Below are 21,395 nucleotides of genomic sequence, written 5' to 3'. Positions count from 1 at the left end.
CACACGGTGACAGAGAAGCATCACTTCGGAGAATGCAGGCATCAATCCCACTACCTCTTGCATGCTAAGTGAGTGCTCTACCATTTGCGCCAATTTCCCATGTGATAAAAAGTAAAGCCACACACCGTATCCAAGGGATTGTGGGATTCTGTGGCCAGCATGAATGTGAGGTGGGTGCCTTTAGCCATTTGGATATAACTGATCTACCTACGTGTTGACTTACCTGCTTGTAACTCTTTGGAAGGTTTTCTTAGGAGGCATTTGTTGATTGATTTAGATTGCTTGCTTGTTGTTTCGGCAGAAGTGGTCTTTTTGCCAGGGTGGTTCTAAGTGGTTCTCCAAGGCACAAGGCTGGTTCTTGTGTTGCCTTACCTCTTATCTCTGGTCATCTTAACAGCATTTATACTATGTAATGACAGATTGTGGTTGACCAGCCATATATATCTTTATATGTATACATTACCGCTAGTACACGTTTTCATACCAATTATCTCTGTTGTTCTTGACCTATAATACCATATCCCTTGTGTGTCTGCCTTTGAGTGCAGGTAAGGACACGTGCGAGCTGCACTCAGTAGAACTGGAGCTTCAGGCCGTGGGGAAACAGGTCCGTGACCAACAGGTGAAGCAGGCCGAGCTGCGCGAGCGGAAAGCCGCCCTAGACGCTTCCCGGGAGGTCGCTCACCTGTCTCAGCTAAATTCCCGGCGTGAAATTACTACTCCCTCCACCTCTACTCCATGTGTTTCTCTGTCCAGGCCCAGTGCCCAGGCGCTGTTCACTCCGGCACCAGGGTACCGTGGACCCTGGAGCAAGCAGTGGAAGATGTGAGCCTGGCCCCGGTCGAGGACTTCTCCCACTCCGCTGCCACTGGTCTTTGAGATCCCCGCCCGGAATCACTTTGTCCCCCTTCGTGAGACGGACCGTGACGCTGTGATCATCGGAGACTCCATTGTCTGCCACGCCTGTGCTACTGTGGCTAAAGGTAAGGCTCGCAATCACTGCTTACCTGGTGCACGTGTTCTTGATGTCACTTCATTGATGTTACAGTCATGGTGTCAGGCTCAGAATTTACTCTTTATTGATAACTGGAATGTTTTCTGGGAGCATCCTTGGCTGTTCCATGCTGATGGCCTGCACCTGAGCAGAGTTGGAGCGGAGATCGTCTCGAACCACATGTCCAGGGCGCTGCACACCTTCTGACTGGTAAACTACGATTTAAGTCTAAATTTCAATAGCCATCCTTCACTTCATCACGTTGATAGAAATGCACACATAGCTCATCCTATAGAAACTGTGTCTGTTCCCCGAATAGAAGGATCAAAAAATAAATGCATGAGAAGTTGTCGAAATAATCTTATTGTAATTAGACCAGAAAAATGCCAAAGAAACAAACAAAAACAGTTCCTAAAGTTTGGGCTTCTGAACATTAGATCACTTGCACCCAAAGCACTTATTGTAAATGAAATCATCTCAGAAAATAGCCTTACTGCACTCTGCCTTACTGAATCTTGGATTAAACCAAATGAACACATTGGTCTAAATGATTCTACACCATCAGGATATACCTATAAGCATGAGCCTTGTCAGTCTGGTCGTGGAGGTGGTGTTGCCGCTATCTTTAGTGATTTCCTTTCTGTTACTCAGAGAAAACAGTATAGATTTAATTCTTTTGAAGTGCCTGTACACACTATTCCATCACAGTTCAGCAGTGAGGATTTTATGAGATTCTTCACTGATAAAATTAAAAGCATCAGGAACAAAGTAGTTGATGTTCAACATATGAGAGCACCTTGTGACCCAGTCTCACCTAAAGCTCTACACTCACAACTACAGTGCTTTACAAGAACAGGACAGGAAGAGTTAGATAAGCTTATTACTACAGCTAAACCAACAACTTGTTCACTAGACCCCATTCCAACTAAATTACTGAAAGAAGTATTACATAAAGCTGGTGAGTGTCTTCTTAATATTATTAACTCCTCACTGCATCACCTTTAGGTTACTTCCCTAAATCTTTCAAGTTGGCAGTTATTAAGCCACTCATTAAGAAACCTAATTTAGATCCTAATGAACTATCAAATTACAGACCTATTTCACATCTTCCATTTATGTCTAAAATACTAGAAAAGGTTGTGTCTGTTCAGCTGAGCTCCTTCTTACAGGAGAACAATATATTTGAAGAGTTTCAGTCAGGTTTCAGACCCCATCATAGCACAGAAACTGCACTTGTTAAAGTTACAAATGACTTGTTCCTAGCTTCGTACCAAGACTGTATGTCCCTATTAGTTCTATTTGACCTTAGTGCTGCATTCGACACTATAGATCACAACATTCTTCTAGATCGCTTACAGAATTACATAGGTACTCATGGACAGGCTTTAAGTTGGTTTAGATCCTTCCTGTCCGATCGATACCATTTTGTAAAATTAAATGGTGAATCCTGCAGTTTATTGCCAGTTCATTATGGGGTTCCTCAAAGATCAGGCCTAGGACCTCTGCTTTTCTCGATATACAGTACATGCTTCCATTAGGGAACATAATTAGAAGGCATGGGATTAGTTTCCACTGTTATGCTGATGACACACAGTTATACAATATTAATCTGGAATTTTGCATTCTATTAATCTTCATATTAACCTTCTGTTCTATGTTAATGTTCTGTAAAGCTGCTTTAAGACAATGTTTAAGACAAAGTTGGACTTTTCTAGACTTTTCTAACAATCATTACCTCAAGTGGACTTTTCACACAGCACAATTTACGTATATGCGTTAAAGCTGCACACATATTGCACACAAGCATTTATTATCACCATATTAATATCATCACTGTCTTTTATATTTTAATATTTTTTCTATTTATGTTTTCCTCTGCTTTGTATAACCAATTCTCACTCTCACTTACTCATTTTCTACCGCTTATCCGAACTACCTCGGGTCACGGGGAGCCTGTGCCTCTCTCAGGCGTCATCGGCATTAAGGCAGGATACACCCTGGAAGGAGTGCCAACCCATCGCAGGACACACACACTCTCATTCACTCACACAATCACACACTACGGACAATTTTCCAGAGATGCCAATCAACCTACCATGCATGTCTTTGGACCGGGGGAGGAAACCGGAGTACCCGGAGGAAACCCCAGAGGCACGGGGAGAACATTCAAACTCCACACACAAGGCAGAGGTGGGGATCGAACCCCCAACCCTGGAGGTGTGAGGCAAACGTGCTAACCACTAAGCCATCTAATATTAATCTTGAATTTTGTATTCTATTAATCGTTATATTATTCTTTATATTAACCTTTCTTCTGTGTTTATGTTCTGTAAAGCTGCTTTGTGACAATGTCAGCTGTAAAAAGCGCTATACAAATAAACTTGAATTGAATTGAAATAAAAACTTGAATTCACGTGTTAGCCAATCCCGCCCTATACTTATCCGCTCCCACCTCTGCACACCTGTCCCTTGTGTTTTCAATAATTGCCTTCCCTATTTATACCAGTTGTCTTGGGTGTGTTTTTTGCTGAGTCCTTGTGTTTTTGTGTTCCTGTCATTTGTTCCTTGTCTTTGGTTTGTTGTTGTTCCTGTTTGTGTGTCCCTGCTTCTGGGTCTGAATTTTATTCTTGAATGCTACCCCTTTCTCTGACAGAAGGACTCAGTCATTCTCAGAACTAGCAGGATAGCCTCTAGCCTGGCACCGTCTATCTGTGGAGCATCTTTTCTGGACTACTCTTTCTGGCCTTTGGGAATTTTTTTTTTCTAGTTTCTGGATTTCTAGTGTTCTGTGACTTTTGCTCTTTACCTGTTCCTGTGGGGGATGTTGCTTCACTTCCTGTTTTGCCATGGATGATGCCTCACTTCTTGCCCACAGAGGATGTCACCAGCCTCCTTTTTGTTGTTGTTGTATTCGTCTGTGCCCTGCGACATCGATCCACACCTCTTTTGGTGGGGGACACCGCCTTACTTCTTGTCAAAAGGGGATGTTGCAGGTCTGTATCTTTTTGCCTTTTTCATTTTTTTTTTTTTTTTTTTTTGGACTTTTTCATGCTCCTGTGGTGGAGGTGGCATGGTACCGGCCTTTTGTTCCATCTCAGTAACCACGGCTGTTTATAGTGATGGTAAAGTGAGAAATTATCCATGTTAATAGAGCAACACTATGTTAAATCATAAAACAAAAAACTAAAGTCAGGGCCCGGGATTTGTTTTCTAAGGAGAATGCAATAAATTCATACAGAAACAATTTAGCTTCTCTAATAACTAGAAAACATACATTAAATGATTTCATTATTTTTATTACTAATCTTTAAATTATTTAATGTGCAAGGCTCTGTCCCTGTAGAAAATATATTGATATATAATGTAAAGATTAGATATGGCCTCCTGGGTCAGTGTGACAGAAGTGAACACAACAGGTTTGCAAAGAATCAGAGCCAGAACATGAAGCTCCAGCAGGAAATCGTTACTGAGCTGTGCCGGATTTTCATGTTCGAGCAGCAGGAATGTGTGTGTTCCTGGACACAGAGTGTGAAACAGTATATCCTCTCCAGAAACCTGCTGGTCTAGTGTGTGTGTTCGAGACACTACATATATCGGCTAGGCAATCATTAATGTGACATACCACACTATCTATATATGCAGAGTATTTCTATAAGTATTTCCCTTACAGAAAATCACTTTTTTCTTTTTTTTTAAAACTTATTTTTTTACATTAAAAAAGATCACTAATTTGTTTTTTTACATGATGATTTTATGTGAATTTTAAATGATTTCTTTACATTTATTTTATTGATTAACTAATATTGTAGTTCTTCATGTGATTGTCTTACACATGAACCTTTTATATTTTTACAATTTATTTGTTTTAAGGTGTGATTAAAAAAATAATTTAACACACGATTTTTCACACTAATCCTTTACACCCTTTTTTTCTTACGTCACACTTGCTATTTGTTTTGTAAAGTACTTATTTTACATGTAATTTGTTTGCATATGTTCAAATTTTCCACATTCTTTTAACATATTGTATACATGTCATGTATATGATGTATACATGATGTTGTATACAATTTCAGAGTATAATGTTTCACCTCTGAAGTTACTATAAACACGTCAAATATATGTAATATTTATATTATCATGTTATTGTAAATACTTCAAATCCAGTTCAGGTGAAAAATTAAACACACGTTTTCTGGTTTGTCTATTTTATTAGATATGTCTGAACATTATTTGTTTGGCAAAGTAGCGTAAAAAACATAATCACTTTGTTTTATCTAAATATTTCATACAGACTTGATAGCTTACACAATAGAAACAAGAATTTATTTACATCTCGAGTAAATGTTACATGATTTATAAACATTGTTAATTTACATATTCAGAAAAAAACATAATTACATTGTGTCTATGAATTAACTCTTTCAGTGCAGTTGGGATAAAAGACAGGTAGGATCTTTAAACATTATTAAAGAAAAGTGATTACATCATAAAAGTCTAAATTAGACAGAAGCAGATATTGCTATCCTCCAAATCAAATATCTGGAAAGTTTTTGTGAGTTTTCTCAGTAGTGAATCAAGGTAATGCCTTGTGTTTTAATTCTTTACTTATTTGAGGTTTATCTGTTAATACTCCAAATTGCAAATCCAGCCCATTAAATGATTAAGATATTAGGAAATGTCTCTAATTTAATTATATGTATAATAAATATTACAGTTTATTACACTCATTGGTCACTTAATAGCTCATTTATAGAATTGTCTAATTATCCAGTCATGTGGCAGCAGCACCATACATAAAAAAAACATGCAGATGCAGGTCTAGAGCTTCAGTTAATGTTCACATCAAACATAAGAATGAAAGTGCTACAAGGGTGTGATCTTTGTAAATTAACTATGCAATGGCTGTTTGGTTCCAGTTGAACTTGTTTAATTTAGAAACTGGTGATCTCCTGGGAATTTCACAAATAACAATTTACACAGAATAGTGTAAAACAAAAAACATTCTGTGAGCAGCTGTAAGCTAAAATGTCTACGTGACAGAGATTAGAGGAGGTGAACAGACTGGTCTGAGCTGCCAGGAAGGATATAGTAATTAAAATTATCATTCTTTACAACTATGGTGGGCAGTATACGATCTTAGAATGCACAGCAAATCAAACACTAAGGTGGGTGTGCTAAAACAGCAGAAGACCACACTAGAATTCCACTCCAGTCAGCTAAGGAATCTGAATCCATCATGGGTAAAGTCTTACCCAAATATTAGGATAGTCTGTACCCAAGTTCAAGATTAACTGCCAATGACATGCCTTACCACAATCTTTTCCTCTCTTCTTCCTCTCTGACTTTTATTTCCACTGAGGTCTTATTTGACTGATCACTATCAGTTTGGAGATCTAAATCGTGAATTCTCTAAACATACTATGGTAATTTTCAATGTTCTCAAGGTTCTGATTTAGGCCCATTGCTTTTCCCTATATACGCTACCCATTGGCATGATTTGTAAACATGGAATTGACTTTCACTGTTATGCTGATGACACGCGGCTATATTTTTTTTTCGCTAAGTCAGATGTGCTTCACCAGCTTAATAAGATTGAAGATTGTGTGAAGGACATTAGACAGCGGATGCTTACTAACCTCCTCCTGCTTAACTCTGACACACTTCTTTCATCTCAGAAATATTGCTAAGATAAGAAATATGATGTCATTACATGATGCAGAAACACTAGTTCATGCATTTGTTACCTCTAGGTTTTTAGGATTATTGTAATGTTTTACTGTCTGGATGTTCCAGTAGGAGCATAAACAAGCTCCAGTTAGTCCAGAACACAGCAGCTAGAGTCCTAACTAGAACCAGAAGATATGAACATATTACCCCTATATTATCCTCCCAGTCAATTTTTGCATTGATTATAAAATAATATTATTAACCCATAAAGTACTTAATGTTCTCGTGCCACAGTAACTGAGAGACCTCACAAATATCTAGAAATATATATAACTCATTCAAAGTTCTTCATAGTAACATAAAATATGTATCCACAAAAATAAGTCTACTAAGTCAATTCCTTTAACAAAGCATTAATTGCTGGAGACTTTATTATTCACTTTGATAATTCAATTCAGTTCCATTCAAATTTATTTCTATAGTGCTTTTAACAAAGGGCTTTGTCTCAAAGCAGCTGAAAACATAGTAAAAAAGTTAATTATACAAAGATTTATGTAATACAAAAATTCAAGATTAATATTAGATATATTTAAATGTCTTTGTATTTATCCCCAATGAGCAACCCTGAGGTGACTGAGGTGACTGTGGCAAGGAAAAACTAACTTAGATGGAAAAGGAAGAAACCTTTAGAGGAACAAAACTCAAAAGGGAACCCATTCTTATTTGGGTGACACTGGAGGATGTGATTATAAATATACAGTCTGACAATTGTGTATTGATGAGGAGGTTGTTGTCCTCGAAGACCACATGTAGTTGGCATCTCCTCTTTGAATGTCCGAAAACTGGAGCAGAGTCCAACTGGAGCTGGTACATCTCTATATGTCTCAGGATCCTCACAGGGTTGGCTTCATCTCAATAAAGGTCTGAAATCTTCATGACAAGATAAGTTAGAAGATCATCTGAGAACAGCAATTATGTCCATTTTAGATTCAGTAGGGGTTAACCAGAATGTAATAGGACACATTCATAATGGTGGCTACACTCTTTCCCATTCAAAACGTCAGATAAAATATAGAAAATATAGCCACACTGCCTCAATCTTAGACCATTATCTCATTTAGTTTAAGATATGATATTTGCAATGTGCCACATCACTGTGTTAAATGTACAATAAAGTACTCTAACATACTCTAAGTGCCTTTTCCTCTGGACCTACTTCATCAATGCTGATGTTCTACCCCTGGTTGAAGTCTTGTCACCCAGTGAGCACTTTGCTGGGGATTGATCTACATGGACAGCCAGTGACTCATAGGATTGCTGTGGATGGAGCCGGCCCCGGCCGGAGACTGTCAAGTCTTCTTTGAACCCTTGTTGTTATGGTCAGCCGTATGGCCGGGTCTTCATCAGTGATCATTTAAAGACTTTGGCTGGAATAAATTAGTTTTGGGTCTGTCGTAAATTTGCGCTGACCCATTTGTTTACTCAACTACAAATTGTTGTAGAAAGGACATTATTTACATCGACATTATTTCCCGTCCAGTTTCACCCAAATAAGGATGGGTTCTCTTCTGAGTCTGGTTCTCTTCTGAGTCAAGGTTTCTTCCTTATAAGTTCTCAGGGATATTTCCTGGCCACCATCGCCCCTGGCTTGCTCATTATGGTTAGACGTTAGAGATATGTAGTAACTTAATCTTAAACTTTTAAAAGTTTTTTTTAATTCTGTTTCTGTACTGCTGTAAAGCTGCTTTGAGAGAATGTGAATTGTTAAAAGTACTATACAAATTAATTGAATTGGACTGAATCAACTCAACCTTCTTTGTTCTCCCTAACTGTGGAAGACTTCTCCTCGTTTTATGATTAGAACATTTAAACATATCCCAGACTCCCAGTTTCTCCTACTACCTCTACATTACACAACCAGGATTCAATTCTTCTTTATGTTCATGTTTTTTTTCTCCCTCTTTACTCACTCCCTTGGGGAAGATCTGTCCTCACATGGGTTCTCCAACCACTTCTATGCTGATGGCACTCAATTTATCTTCTCCTTCCATCCCTCGTGCTGCCTTTTTCATTCTCATGTCATTTCAAGACTTGACTACTTCAACTGTAGGCAGGTCTACCCCTAAGCCCAATTTAACCTCTGCAAATCATCCAAAATTAATGCATTACTTGTATTTAACTTCCTAAAGTCTTTCATTAGCTGCATGCATCAAATTTAAAACCCTGATGCTTGCCTACAAAACCAAAGTGGACCAGCACCCTCTCACCTCTTACCCTTATCACTCCTTACACTGCACCATGCTCCCTCATTTCTTCTATCACTGCTTGACTGGTTCCACTATCTCTCAAGGTATGTGTATGTCAAGACATTTGGTGGTGCACTGAACTTAGATAAATGTCAGAACAGCCAAGTCACTGTCTGTCTTCAAACAACGTGGCTCTGTGCTATATTAGACTTATGGCATCCTTAGTGTGCAGCCTAGTGAACTAATACTGAGATATTCATCGACAGATTCTTCACTTGGTATTAAGCACTTTTGTATTTCACTCTGGATAAAGGTGTCTGCCAAATATCATAAATGAGATGACAGCTTTGAGCTGCAATCTGATATCCTGCCTGAAGCAAGTTGCTGATTATTAAATCAACCCTACTTTCACATTACAAGTGAAGGCAACACATGATCATTCATTTTTTGCATTCTTGAATGGCCTGGAGTATAAATATAAGTCGTAATAATTTCAGTTACAAGGTTCAGTAACAGACCTGTGCTATTCCAGAGCTTTTAAGGAATCATCAATTTTAGAAGTCAATGCTACAGCTCAGGAATTTTGGTTGTGCTTTTACAAACATTGCCAGTGGACAGTAAATATGGTCATTTTATATTTATCATGGAATTGCAGTTATTGAGGGGCTTTTATATTATCTGGCAAGCTTATTTTTTGGAATGAAGAGTATACTATCACCCTGAGATGCTAAACCATACAGTTTAAATAAATAAATGTAAAAATGGATTGTATGTTTCCATTGCTGATTCAGCTCAGTCATTTTTTGGTCCTAGATATTTGTTCTCAGAGCCTGTATGAAAATCCATGCAATGTTCTGTAACATACAACCAGCAGTGTGATCATTATTGCACACTGACTCCCTGTTCAATCAAGAACTTAAATCAAATAAAGACCATTCATTAAACCTTATGGCTAACCAGACATTCTCTTAAGGTGAGCCTCATCTACACATGTTCAACTTTTTATGATCTCATACCTCTGAAAGTTTAGAGAGATCACTGAATGATTGTGGTGGATGTTTGTGAATGTCTGATTTCTACCTTATGGATTTCTACCATTTTCACCCATATACACTTGTTCTGTTGACCTGTTCTGGACCTTCTGAGTAAGCAATATGGAATGTTGCTTCAGTAACTGTGGCCACCAGAGGGCACTCCAAGTCCACAAGAGTGAGAGGTTTAAACTGAACAACAAGCAGCATTTTTTATTTAATTCAATACAAATGACACTTATACAGCTCTAGGAACTTTTAGGATTGTTTTTGCTCAGCTCAGTGCTTAGGCTCCTTACATCCTTAAAAATTTGGTGTGTTTTTATTTTATAACTATAATATAACTATAAATCAAAATATCTAACTGGACTTTTATGGAACAATGGAAGAAAACGTGAATTCTGTAATACACATTCAGCTTTGTGATCGGTTAAATACATAGTGGGTCACATTTTTGCAATGAGACGCTCACTAAAATATGGATACTGGTTTAGGTAGACTGCTATGTATGAAACTGATCTCAACAATGACAACAATGCCTACATCCTGTAAAGAGAAGGTATTAGTGACTTCTAAAGAACTTCAGATGCAAACATCTTTAAGATTAAAACCCAGGGTTATTCTACCTAGATTCACTACTACAAGACACTTAGCATTATTGGATGATCAAGAACCATCCTATTACATTTTCTCTTTATTTTGCCATGGACCTTTACCCTCAGATTTAGGATTCCTTAACAGTGCATATATATGGATAAATGGAAGGATTTTTCAATTAATCATCTCTGATATTTATGTTCAAATAGCTTTTACATCAAAAATACAAACAACACATTTTAATGATTCTAGCTAGATCTATGAAGTCATATCTACTGAAATCACAGTTGTTTTATAACTGGCTAAACCCCAGCCCTGTTTTATGTTACCTAGAAGGAGACAAAAACTTGCTAATTTTTCCCATAAGTAGTGCATTTATATAGAGAGAAGGGTGATACATGTAGCTAATTATTTCATAGTGCTTCTACCATATATCACATGAGCCAATTTGATATTCTTGTATAAATTCAGGTCAGTGAGGACAGTAGAATCCTTTTGGTTAAATTGTTGTTTAAATAAACATACTGTATTATGCATAATGTCAATTGTATGTACAACTGATGGCACAATGTTATATTGCATGTCTCCCTCCTCTTGTTTTTTTGTTTTGTTTTGTTTTTAATGCATATCTAGATGCATTGTCATTATCCTGTGCTATGTGGGACTTTAAATTTCAGATAAATATGTTTAAAATACCAGCTAAATGATATTTTATATGGCCCATAATACGCAATTTGTTTTTTTAGCTTATGTCTACTGATGTTGCTATAATCACTGGGCTCGGTAAATGAAAATTTGGCGCAGCTAGTTATCTAATAGTTGACAATGGCATTGACAAAGATATTATCATGAAGTTGGAAGCTTTGTAAACTGATCTATTTGAGCAGAGTGTAGCGATTGGGATGTAAGTGAGCTGAACACAATAAAGGATTAAATCCCTACTACACTGCTTTGCAGTATAGCAACAGCTAAATATCACTGAACAACTATTAGCTTGTATTTGAATGGAAGTTTTATGTAAGTCAGGAAAATTAATTATAATAATTAATATGCAAGTCATTCATGGAGAAGTTTCCTTTAATATTTGTGTACAGATGAGAGATCCTTTATCTTTGTTATGAATAAAAAATAATGTTTTAAGATTTATATCTAAACAAATCAATGCTGCTTGCCGTAGAGTGTCATGGCTCATTGGTAAGAAATAATTGTCAATTACCTGACCGACTGCTAAATTATTTTAGACAAAAGCTCTAACATCAGTAATAGACAAATGACCAACCTAGCCTACCCTAGACAGAAACACATCTGGTAAAAAAAATGCCATATACACTAGTTTACTCCCCATAATTATGTATTTAACTGTATTTGTACTGTAAATTCAGAATGTACTTTATAATATTTTACCACGATTACTACATTACCAAGTTTTTATAATTTCAGAAGAGAGGCTGAAGGGGAATGACAGTAGTGTGAGGGGTTAGTAAAGGTGGAAAAGGAGAAGGAGGGTGCAGGAGTGGGCGGAAAACTTGGGGACGGGGTAAAGAATGGAATGTGACGGCTGTTGTATGGATAGTGGGTGGAGCCACCAATGAAACTTGAGATGAGGGTATGAAGGGTGTGATTTCAGGGGCTAATGGAAGCCGGGTAACAGGTACTATCTGGGTAAAGAGGGAAGGCTGATTGGGTATGAATGTGGAGTGATGATGAAAGATAGTGACAGAACCAGATGGAATGGCAGATGGTATGTGAATAGGGTGAAGGATAGGAGAGGAGATGGGAAGTGTAGATCTTAGCTTAGCAGAAAACACCTTTTTATGCAGAACCTGTTTGTGGGTGTGGCTGGAAAGAAGGCCATGCTTCTCCACACCACTAAGTTGAGACGTAAAGCACAGCATTGGGTTGAATGGACTCTGGATTGCACAGTTGTGTCTTTCCTCATCCAGAATGTGAAAGCCTGGCAACGGTGGAGTGTGCTGGCAGGATTTATCATGGCTGACTTTCTCTTTTTCTTTGACCTGGGATGTGATGGCACACTTCATACACTCATTTTCAGATTCTTGTTCTTTTGCTGAGTCACCATCTTGGACTGTACGAAGATGATTTATGACTTTAGGCTGTAGATTTGACTCAGGTAGAGACTGAGAATGTATCTCAGAGTTGGAAATGGGGTTTTTATCAATGGATGTTTTATTTTCTGCATTGTCTCCTTCAGGAGCACATGTGCCTGGATCTTTTAAACTGATAATGTTCCATGTTGATTCCATGTCCACCATTCCATCAGATCTATTTAAAACAAAAAGAGGATTTTCAGATATTGGACTTTGGTCCAATTTTTGTCTTTTTTGTCTTTGATTTAGCCACAAAACATCTTCTTTTCTGTCTAGATCCTCAATCACACCACACTGTGTATGATCTGACCAAACATTATCCTCTTTACTCTGGGACTCACTTTGTCGTTTCTTTGGTAAAGTTGGGCTGCTGTGATCTGAAACTGTTGTTTCATGATCAGAAGGAATCACACTGAGCTTGTGCGAGTCATTTTGTGTGTTCGTTGTCTGCCCTAATGCAAGAACGTCTACTGTGCCCCCACTGATATCAAGTACCTTTTCAGCTTCAACAGAGCCTCCTGCTGAGGAAACAATGCTGTTATTCTCTGCCTGATTCTGAGCTGATTGCTTTGACTTCTCTAATGGCCGCTCTTGCTGTGCAGCACAGCCTCTAAATTGGCTTTCAAATCCTTCTCGTTTGTGGAGTTTAGTCCATTTTTTCATGCTTGCACTCTGCTCTGGCTCACTGTAATCCTCCGCCTCCCACCTACTTCTTCTCTTGTGTCTCTTTTTGTGTTGACTCCTGTAATGGCGTCGATCTCTGCCTTGCAACTTTTCCTCTGCTCTTTTACTGCCCTGAGCTGAATTTTTCAAATGTTTGTATTTGCCCTGGGCATCGCTGGAATACAGATGGCACTTTCGGATATTTTTTTCCAATCTACATGTAACATCCTCTGTGGTGATCTCACAGGAAGAGGACATTTTGTGGCTTTTTTCAGAAATGAAAGACAGTTCTTGTCCATTTTTGTTGTAAAAGACTTCAGGAGACTTCCTGTACTGTCCTGAACATTTAAAGTCAAAATAGAGAGGATTGCAGCTAAATGAGATGGAGGGCTCTGTTTTTGTGAAATACACCATTTCTGAAGGCCATTGGAAGATAGTTCTACTATCTCGAGCCACAACAGAGAGAAAGGGTTGGCTTGGTCTTCTGAGAACAACATTGTCTTTTTCTTGCCTTTGAAATAAATTGATATCACATGATGTTGGTTGTGACCTATCACTTATGGTGCTCTCTTCCTGACTACTGTTTTCTTTACTTTCAGTAATATTGCTTTCCACTGAGTCCAGACTAATATTTGAGCTTCCAGGAACAGCTGAAAAGTGGCTAATTGGAGACACTGATCTGTTCTCTGAGTAAACGAGGAAAGCACACAGATCTGAGGCAGGCATTGCATCATTCAGGGAACTTTTGGTGGAACTCTTTTGATGTGTCATCATCTCTGTATCATATTTAATCATCTTCTTCTCTTCTATACTCTCAGAAAAGACTGCAGCAGAAGACTCTAGCTTCAGTGAGGCTCTCTTTGGAAAGGAAAGGGAGAAGGCAATCTTGCGTCGGAGAGTTTGTTTCTTTGCTTTTCCTCGATATGGCCATGGGATTTGAGATTCTGTCTCCTGTTCTGCAATGTCTTGGTTTTCCTCTTTATCCATGAAGCAAGACTTATTGAAGCTTTCCACTGCCACGGTGGTGGATTTAAACATCGGGCCACTTCCTGGAGCACTACAACACAGAATGAAAAAGAACAATAAAACAGTATACTGCAGAGAGATACCAAGCACAGAAAGGATTGTTTTTTAATAAATCTAAATCTAATTAGTTCAGAGTACTAGATAGTGAACCAAACAAGAACATTAAATATTATTTTATTAGCAGAAATGTAGTTATGCCCATATCCCACCATTTAACCTCTCTCCTCTGTTCAGCCAATTTGTGTAGCCGCTGAAGCGCTCGTTCCTGCTTTTGTTCATCCTTCCTTAATTTGGAGGCCACGTTGCGGGCAAATTCCCTCTGTTTTAGCTCCTTCAGCCTCTGCAGAAACAAAGGCACACACATGCACTCACACATTTCTCCATCTATATAGTATACATAAATAATAAAATAGATTAATACAATAATAATAAAAATAGTAAGATGATAAAGAAGAAGAATGGTATTTAAGTACAGAAATAATAAAGAAACGAATAGTAAAAAATAAGGTACACCACCGCCACCTACAACAATAATAATAATAATTATTATTATTATTATGTGGTAGCCTAGTATAGGGGTGTGGTAGACTAGTGGTTAAGATGTTGGACTACCAATTGGAAGGTTGTGAGTTCAAATCCCAGGTCCACCAAGCTGCAACTGCTGGGGCCCTAGAGCAAGGCCCTTAACCCTCAATTGCTTAGTTGTATAAATGAGACGTAAGTTGCCAAAGGCATCTGCCGAATGCTGGAAATGTAATTATTATTATTTATTTTTATTTATTATTAATTAATCAATTTATTCATTTATACATAGAGTAATAAATATACAGAGGGTAATAAATAAAATTCATTTAATTTCAAAAATCCTTTTTTGAAAATTGATCAACCTGCATACTGGGACCCTTACCAATACGTTTCTTTAAACAGTTAATACCAGAAGCTACAGAACCCCTTCTAATAATACTCTTCCTTCAGCACTAGCTATCTAACAAAATCTTTTAAACTAGCAGTTATTAAACCCCTGATTATAAAACCTGACCTCGACCCCTTTCTGCTGTCAAATTATAGGCCAATATCAAATGTTCCATCTATCTTCAAGATCATAGAAATGTTTGTAGCACAACAGTTATGCTCAGACCTACATAGGAATAACATTCATGAAATGTATCAGTTAGGATTTAGGCTTTTGGATCCCGTGGTGAGGATTTTACACCTTAATCAGGGGAGGCCTACTGAGGACTTTGTGGAGGAATTCTGTGAATTTCGCTACAAGGTAAAGTTTAATGACTCGGCTCTCAAAGACATTTTCCAGTTTGCTTTTCGAGTGAAATTTCATTGTTAATGCCATCATGTACCCCACACTGGACTCTAGAACAACACATAGACTTTGCTTGGAGGTTGAGTGCATCTGCTTTTACTGGGGGGTTACAGATGAGGAACACCTCGCTAATCCAAAGCCTTTTTGGACTACCATAACCTTGTTATATCTGCCAGGTCAGTGCCTATGCATAACATGGCCGCCACTCAAGAGCCTCTCCACAAGATGGCTGCCAGGCCAGAGCCCTCAGCCAAGATGGCCATTTTAGCAGAACCTTCAGTTGTCATAGACATTGTTCCAGAGTCTTCAGCCACCATAGATGCCATATCAGTGTCTCCATTTATGAGTGTTGAAGATGTCAAGGTTTCCCATAGGCACAAGAGACTGGTATCAAGTCTGGAGGACGCTTGTATCAGTATGTCGGTATCCCTGTAGTTGTCTCAAGTCAAGAGGTCTCAGAGAGGGTCTTACTGACGACTACATTCTACGTCGCTGCTATAGCCATTTGGGGCATTTGGGCTGCATATTGCTTCAAAACAAGAATCTGCTTCAGAGACCATTCCAGTCCAAGAGTTCCACCCGGAAGTCGTTCTACATTTCACGTATACCATGATTCGACCATGGAGGTCATTCCTGAGTTTCTCGTCTGCTATGACACGACCATGGGGGTCGTTCCTGAGTGTCTCGTCTGCAATGATGTGACCACAGAGGTCATTCCAGAGTCTCACTTATGCAATGATACGACCACTGAGGTCTTTCCTGAGTTCTACATATTCCATAATGTGACCATGGAGGTCGTTCATGAGCTTTCTGCTCTGCCTTGGTCACCTGTTTCTCCAGTTCTCCCAGGTCTGCCAATGCACCATGATCCACTGCTCTATTATTCAGGTCTGCCATGGGTCCACATCCTAGATCTATCATTGCCCCATGGTCCAGGTCATTTCATTGAAATGACAATGAAAGCTTCTTGACTTGACTTGACGTAACTTCCTGTGCTTGAATTGTTTGACACAAGTTTTTCGTGCTTATCTCATCGTTTAAATCTTTTTTATTTTCTCTTTTTAGTGTATATTTTCGACTTAGTTTTTAAGTTTTGTTTTTTTTATCGCAGTTCATTTTATTCCTTTTCTTCAGGAGACACTTGTTTGTTTCCTGTTTTTAAACAGCTAGCGGAGGAAAGGCGCTTTGTATCTTTTTAATATTCAGATCTGATCCAAGTCAAAGGTACATAATCATTCAGTATGGTGAACTTTCAGCTTGTCCAGTTTGTGAGCTGCAGCATGTTTAGTAATTCTTCTGCCGTCATTAGCGTTAATTTTACTTGTGATAAGTGTATGTTAGTTAGCTCTCTGACGGAGAAGATCGCAGCTTTAGAGGTGCGCATCCAGACACTATAGAGGGATAGCGACAGTAGTGTAGTTTCTGTAGGGGACAATCTGGATGCCCTAGGTGGAGTTAGTGACCCTCTGACTCCGGCATTAGTGCGGGGCGAATGGGTGATGACTCGGTGGCAAAGTCGCAAAGCCAAAGCTAATGCTAAGGCTTGCCCACGGGAGCACAACTTCTCTCCACTTCACATGTGTAACAGGTTTGCTCTCCTCAGTGAAGCATCTGCTGAGAAACCTGAAAGAGCTCTGGTTATAGGAGACTCCATATTAAGGCATGTGAAATTAGATCAGACTTTAGGGGTTCCAGCAGCACTGGTTAGGTGTATTCCAGGAGCCAGGGCACCGGACATAGTAGGTAATCTTAGGGTCTTCGGAAAGCATAGGTACTCAGGTAGTTTTCCATGCAGGAGCTAACGATATATGCCTTCATCAGTCAGAGATTACTAAGAGTAATATTGTAGAGGTGTGTAAATTGGCAAAGGCATTGTCCGATGCTGTAGTATGCTGTAGCCCCATCCAAATGCTGCATGGCGATGTAGCTTACAGCAGGTTATGGTCTCTGAACTGCTGGATGTCCAGGTGGTGCTCAGAAAACAATGTGGGCTTCATAGACAATTGGAGAACCTTTAAGGGAAATGCTGGCCTGTTAGGTTGGGACAGTTTCCATCTCACTCGGGAAGGTGCTGCTCTCATTTCTTACAGCATAGCACATAGTTTAATAACAGGTCTAGTTTAATAACAGGTCTAGTCTAATCGGTGACAATCCGGAGCCAGGGCCAGGGAGCAGACAAGCAGGCTAATCCGACCGTCTGCTAGCTGCATTGAGTTGTCACCCAGGGTTCACAATATTGAGACTCTGTATGTTTCCCGAGCTAAAAAAATACTCAGAAAATTTGTTTTAGTAACCTTATTAGCATAAAATTAGATCATAGTAAATGCACAGCCAGCACCTTTGATCTGAAGCTAGGACTGTTAAATATAAGATTTCTTGCATCTAAAGCTCTTATGGCTAATGAAATGATTACTGATCAGAAGTTTACATTCTAGGTATGTTGCACAGCAAATTAGTCACCCTACATTAGCAAGCCATGCTGTACTTTCCTGATTAGCTTTTCTGTGTATTGACGTTTGTGCTTTTTTGTCTTGGCTTTTGGATTGTTTGATACACAGACTGTGTATTATGGTTTTGTGACTTATTGCCTGTTCTTTGACCCTGACTTCTGTCTGATTTGTTGAATTTATTCCATCCATCCATCCATCCATCCATCCTCTACCGCTTATCTGGGGCCGGGTCACGGGGGCAGCAGTCTAAGCAGGGACGCCCAGACTTCCCTCTCCCCAGACACTTCCTCCAGCTCTTCCGGGGAATACCGAGGCGTTCCCAGGCCACCCGAGAGACATAGTCCCTCCAGCGTGTCCTAGGTCTTCCCCGGGGCCTCCTCCCGGTTGGACATGCCCGGAACACCTCCCCAGGGAGGCGTCCAGGAGGCATCCGGAACAGATGCCTGAGCCATCTCAGCTGACTCCTCTCGATGTGGAGGAGCAGCGGCTCTACTCTGAGCTCCTTCCGAGTGACCGAGCTCCTTACCCTATCTCTAAGGGAGCGCCCAGCCACACTGCGGAGGAAACTCATTTCGGCCGCCTGTATCCGGGATCTTGTCCTTTTGGTCATGACCCAAAGCTCATGATCATAGGTGAGGGTAGGAACGTAGATCAACTGGTAAATAGAGCCTTTCTTCACCACAACAGACCAGTATATCGACCGCATCACTGCAGAAGATACACTGATCCGCCTGTCGATCTCCCGCTCCATCCTTTCCTCACTCATGAACAAGACCCCAAGATACTTAAACTCCTCCACTTGAGGCAGGAGCTCTCCACCAACCTGAAGGGGGCAAGCCACCCTTTTCCGTGTGGGAACCATGGCCTCGGACTTGGAGGTGCTGATTCTCATCCCCGCCGCTTCACACTCGGCTGCAAACTGTAACAGTGCACGCTGAAGGTCCTGATTTGAGGAAGCCAACAGGACAACATCATCTGCAAAAAGCAGAGACGAAATCCCGTGGTCCTCAAACCAGACTCCCTCCGGCCCCCGACTGCGCCTAGAAATCCTGTCCATATAAATAATGAACAGGACCGGTGACAAAGGGCAGCCCTGCTGGAGTCCAACATGCACCGGGAACAAGTCTGACTTACTGCCGGCAATGCGAACCAAACTCCTGCTCCGGTCATATAGGGACCGGACAGCCCTTAGCAGAGGGCCCCGGACCCCATACTCCCAGAGCACCCCCCCACAGGTCACCAAGAGGGACACAGTCGAATGCCTTCTCCAGATCCACAAAGCACATGTGGACTGGTTGGGCAAACTCCCATGAACCCTCCAGCAACCTGGCGAGGGTATAGAGATGGTCCAGTGTTCCACGACTGGGACGAAACCTGCATTGTTCCTCCTGAATCCTGAAAGTACCCTGGCATAGACTTTTCCGGGGAGGCTGAGGAGTGTGATCCTCCTGTAGTTCGTGATCCCCCAAACACAAGGACCACCACCCCAGTCTGCCAGTCCAGAGGCACTGTCCCCAGCCGCCACGCGATGTTACAGAGGCGTGTCAACCAAGATAGCCCAATAACATCCAGAGACTTGAGGTACTCAGGTCGGATCTCATCCACCCCCGGTGCCTTGCCACTGAGGAGCTTCTCAACTACCTCAGCGACCTCAGCTTGGGGGATTGACGAGTCCACAACTGAGCCCTCGGCCTCTGCTTCCTCAGTGGAAGACATGTCGGTGGGGTTGAGGAGAACCTCGAAGTACTCCTTCCACCATCTGAGGATGTCCCCAGTTGAAGTCAGCAGATTCCCACTCCCACTGTAAACAGTGTGAGCAGGGAAATGCTTCCCCCTCCTGAGGTGCCGGACGGTTTGCCAGAATTTCTTCGAGGCCAACCGAAAGTCCTTCTCCATGGCCTCACCGAACTCCTCCCAGACCCAAGTTTTTGCCTCCGCAACCGCCCGGGCTGAAGCTCGCTTGGCCCTCCGGTAGCTTTCAGCTGCCTCCGGAGTCTCCTTCTTCAGCTTGACAGGTGTCACTGTTGCTGCCCCCATGAGCGTTGAATTGCCCCAGTAGAACGACGGAGTCCCCGGTCGGAGCACTTTCCAGCACCCCTTCCAGAGACGCCAAGAAGGTCAGGTACTCTACACTGCCATTTGGCCCGTAAGCACAAATAACAGTGAGAGACCTATCCCCGACCCAAAGGCGCAGGGAAACGACCCTCTCGTTCACCGGGGTGAACTCCAACACATGGTTGCTGAGCTGGGGGGCTATGAGCAAGCCCACACCAGCCTGCCGCCTCTCACCGCGGGCAACTCCAGAGTAGTAAGGAGTCCAGCCTCTCTCAAGGAATTGGGTTCCAGAGCCCAAGCTGTGCGTGGAGGCGAGCCCAACTATCTCTAGTCGGTATCTCTCAACCTCCCGCACCAGCTCAGGCTCCTTCCCCCCCAGCGAGGTGACATTCCATGTCCCTAGATCCAGATTCCATGTCCGTGGATTGGGTCGCCGAAGGCCCCCGCCTTCGACTGCCACCCAATCCACATTGCACCAGCCCCTTACGGTTCCTCCTGCAGGTGGTGGGCCCACAGGAGATGGATTTATTCTGTTTTGGATTTTTTTTTGTGTGTGTATGAAGAAAAAAAAAATGGATTTATTCTGTTTTGAATTTTTTCATTAAACTACTCTTACACTGCACATGGATTCTACTTCTTTGTCATTACAGTCTGTTTAGTCTAGCTTTTTATTTAATTTTTTTGGTAAAGAGCAAATCTGGAGGGTTCATGATAATAAAGTGTTTAATGATGTTGGATGCTGTATCTCTCTTTCTGTTGAGTTACATATGCTACTACTCCAAAGTACCACATGAGAAAACATGATAAAAGAGAGAAAAAATCACTTGTTAACTATCAGAGGAAAAATCATCTTCCTGTATATATTAGGTAAATTGTCATGGTCTAGACATCATACAGAGTGGGAAATGAATTATGGGGATGTGGTAGCCTAGTGCTTAAGGTGTTGGGTTACCAATCAGAAGGTTGTGAGTTTGATTCCTACATCCACCAAGCTGCCACTGCCTGGCCCCTGAGCAAGGCCCTTAACCCTCAGTTGTATAAAAATGAGATGAAATGTAAATCGCTCTGGATAAAGGAGTCGGTTAAATGCTGTAAATGAATTATAAGGTAATTATAGTATACCTTTACTTACAGTGAATAATGCCACCTTATAAAGCATAATATGAAACTCAAATCTAAAGTGACATTGAGACTAAAGATGATGAAAAGTTGAGTAGATGAAAGTAGGAGGTGTTTT

At 40.7% G+C, this 21,395-nt stretch overlaps 1 protein-coding gene across 2 annotated transcripts in view; it reads right to left on the bottom strand.

The window, feature by feature from the left end:
* Positions 1-5,335: 5,335 nt before the first annotated feature.
* znf804a (zinc finger protein 804A) overlaps positions 5,336-21,395 on the bottom strand; it is a 57,749-nt gene continuing 41,689 nt past the window's right edge. Inside the window, exons 3-5 of one of the 2 annotated variants that reach the window (XM_060877148.1) lie at positions 14,545-14,675; positions 12,347-14,366; positions 5,336-7,594 (exon numbers count right to left, since the gene is read on the bottom strand). In XM_060877148.1, coding sequence (XP_060733131.1) covers positions 7,577-7,594; positions 12,347-14,366; positions 14,545-14,675 — 2,169 coding nt within the window. In that variant the 3' untranslated portion in view covers positions 5,336-7,576. Of the gene's footprint in view, positions 7,595-11,783; positions 14,367-14,544; positions 14,676-21,395 lie in introns of those variants that run through there. The other variant, XM_060877147.1, reaches the window with a different exon arrangement.

Source organism: Tachysurus vachellii, chromosome 8 (assembly GCF_030014155.1).
Source record: "Tachysurus vachellii isolate PV-2020 chromosome 8, HZAU_Pvac_v1, whole genome shotgun sequence".
In the NCBI taxonomy this organism is placed as follows: Eukaryota; Metazoa; Chordata; class Actinopteri; order Siluriformes; family Bagridae; genus Tachysurus; species Tachysurus vachellii.
The sequence above is the reverse complement of the archived record's forward strand: the minus strand, read 5'-3'. Positions and strand labels throughout refer to the sequence as shown.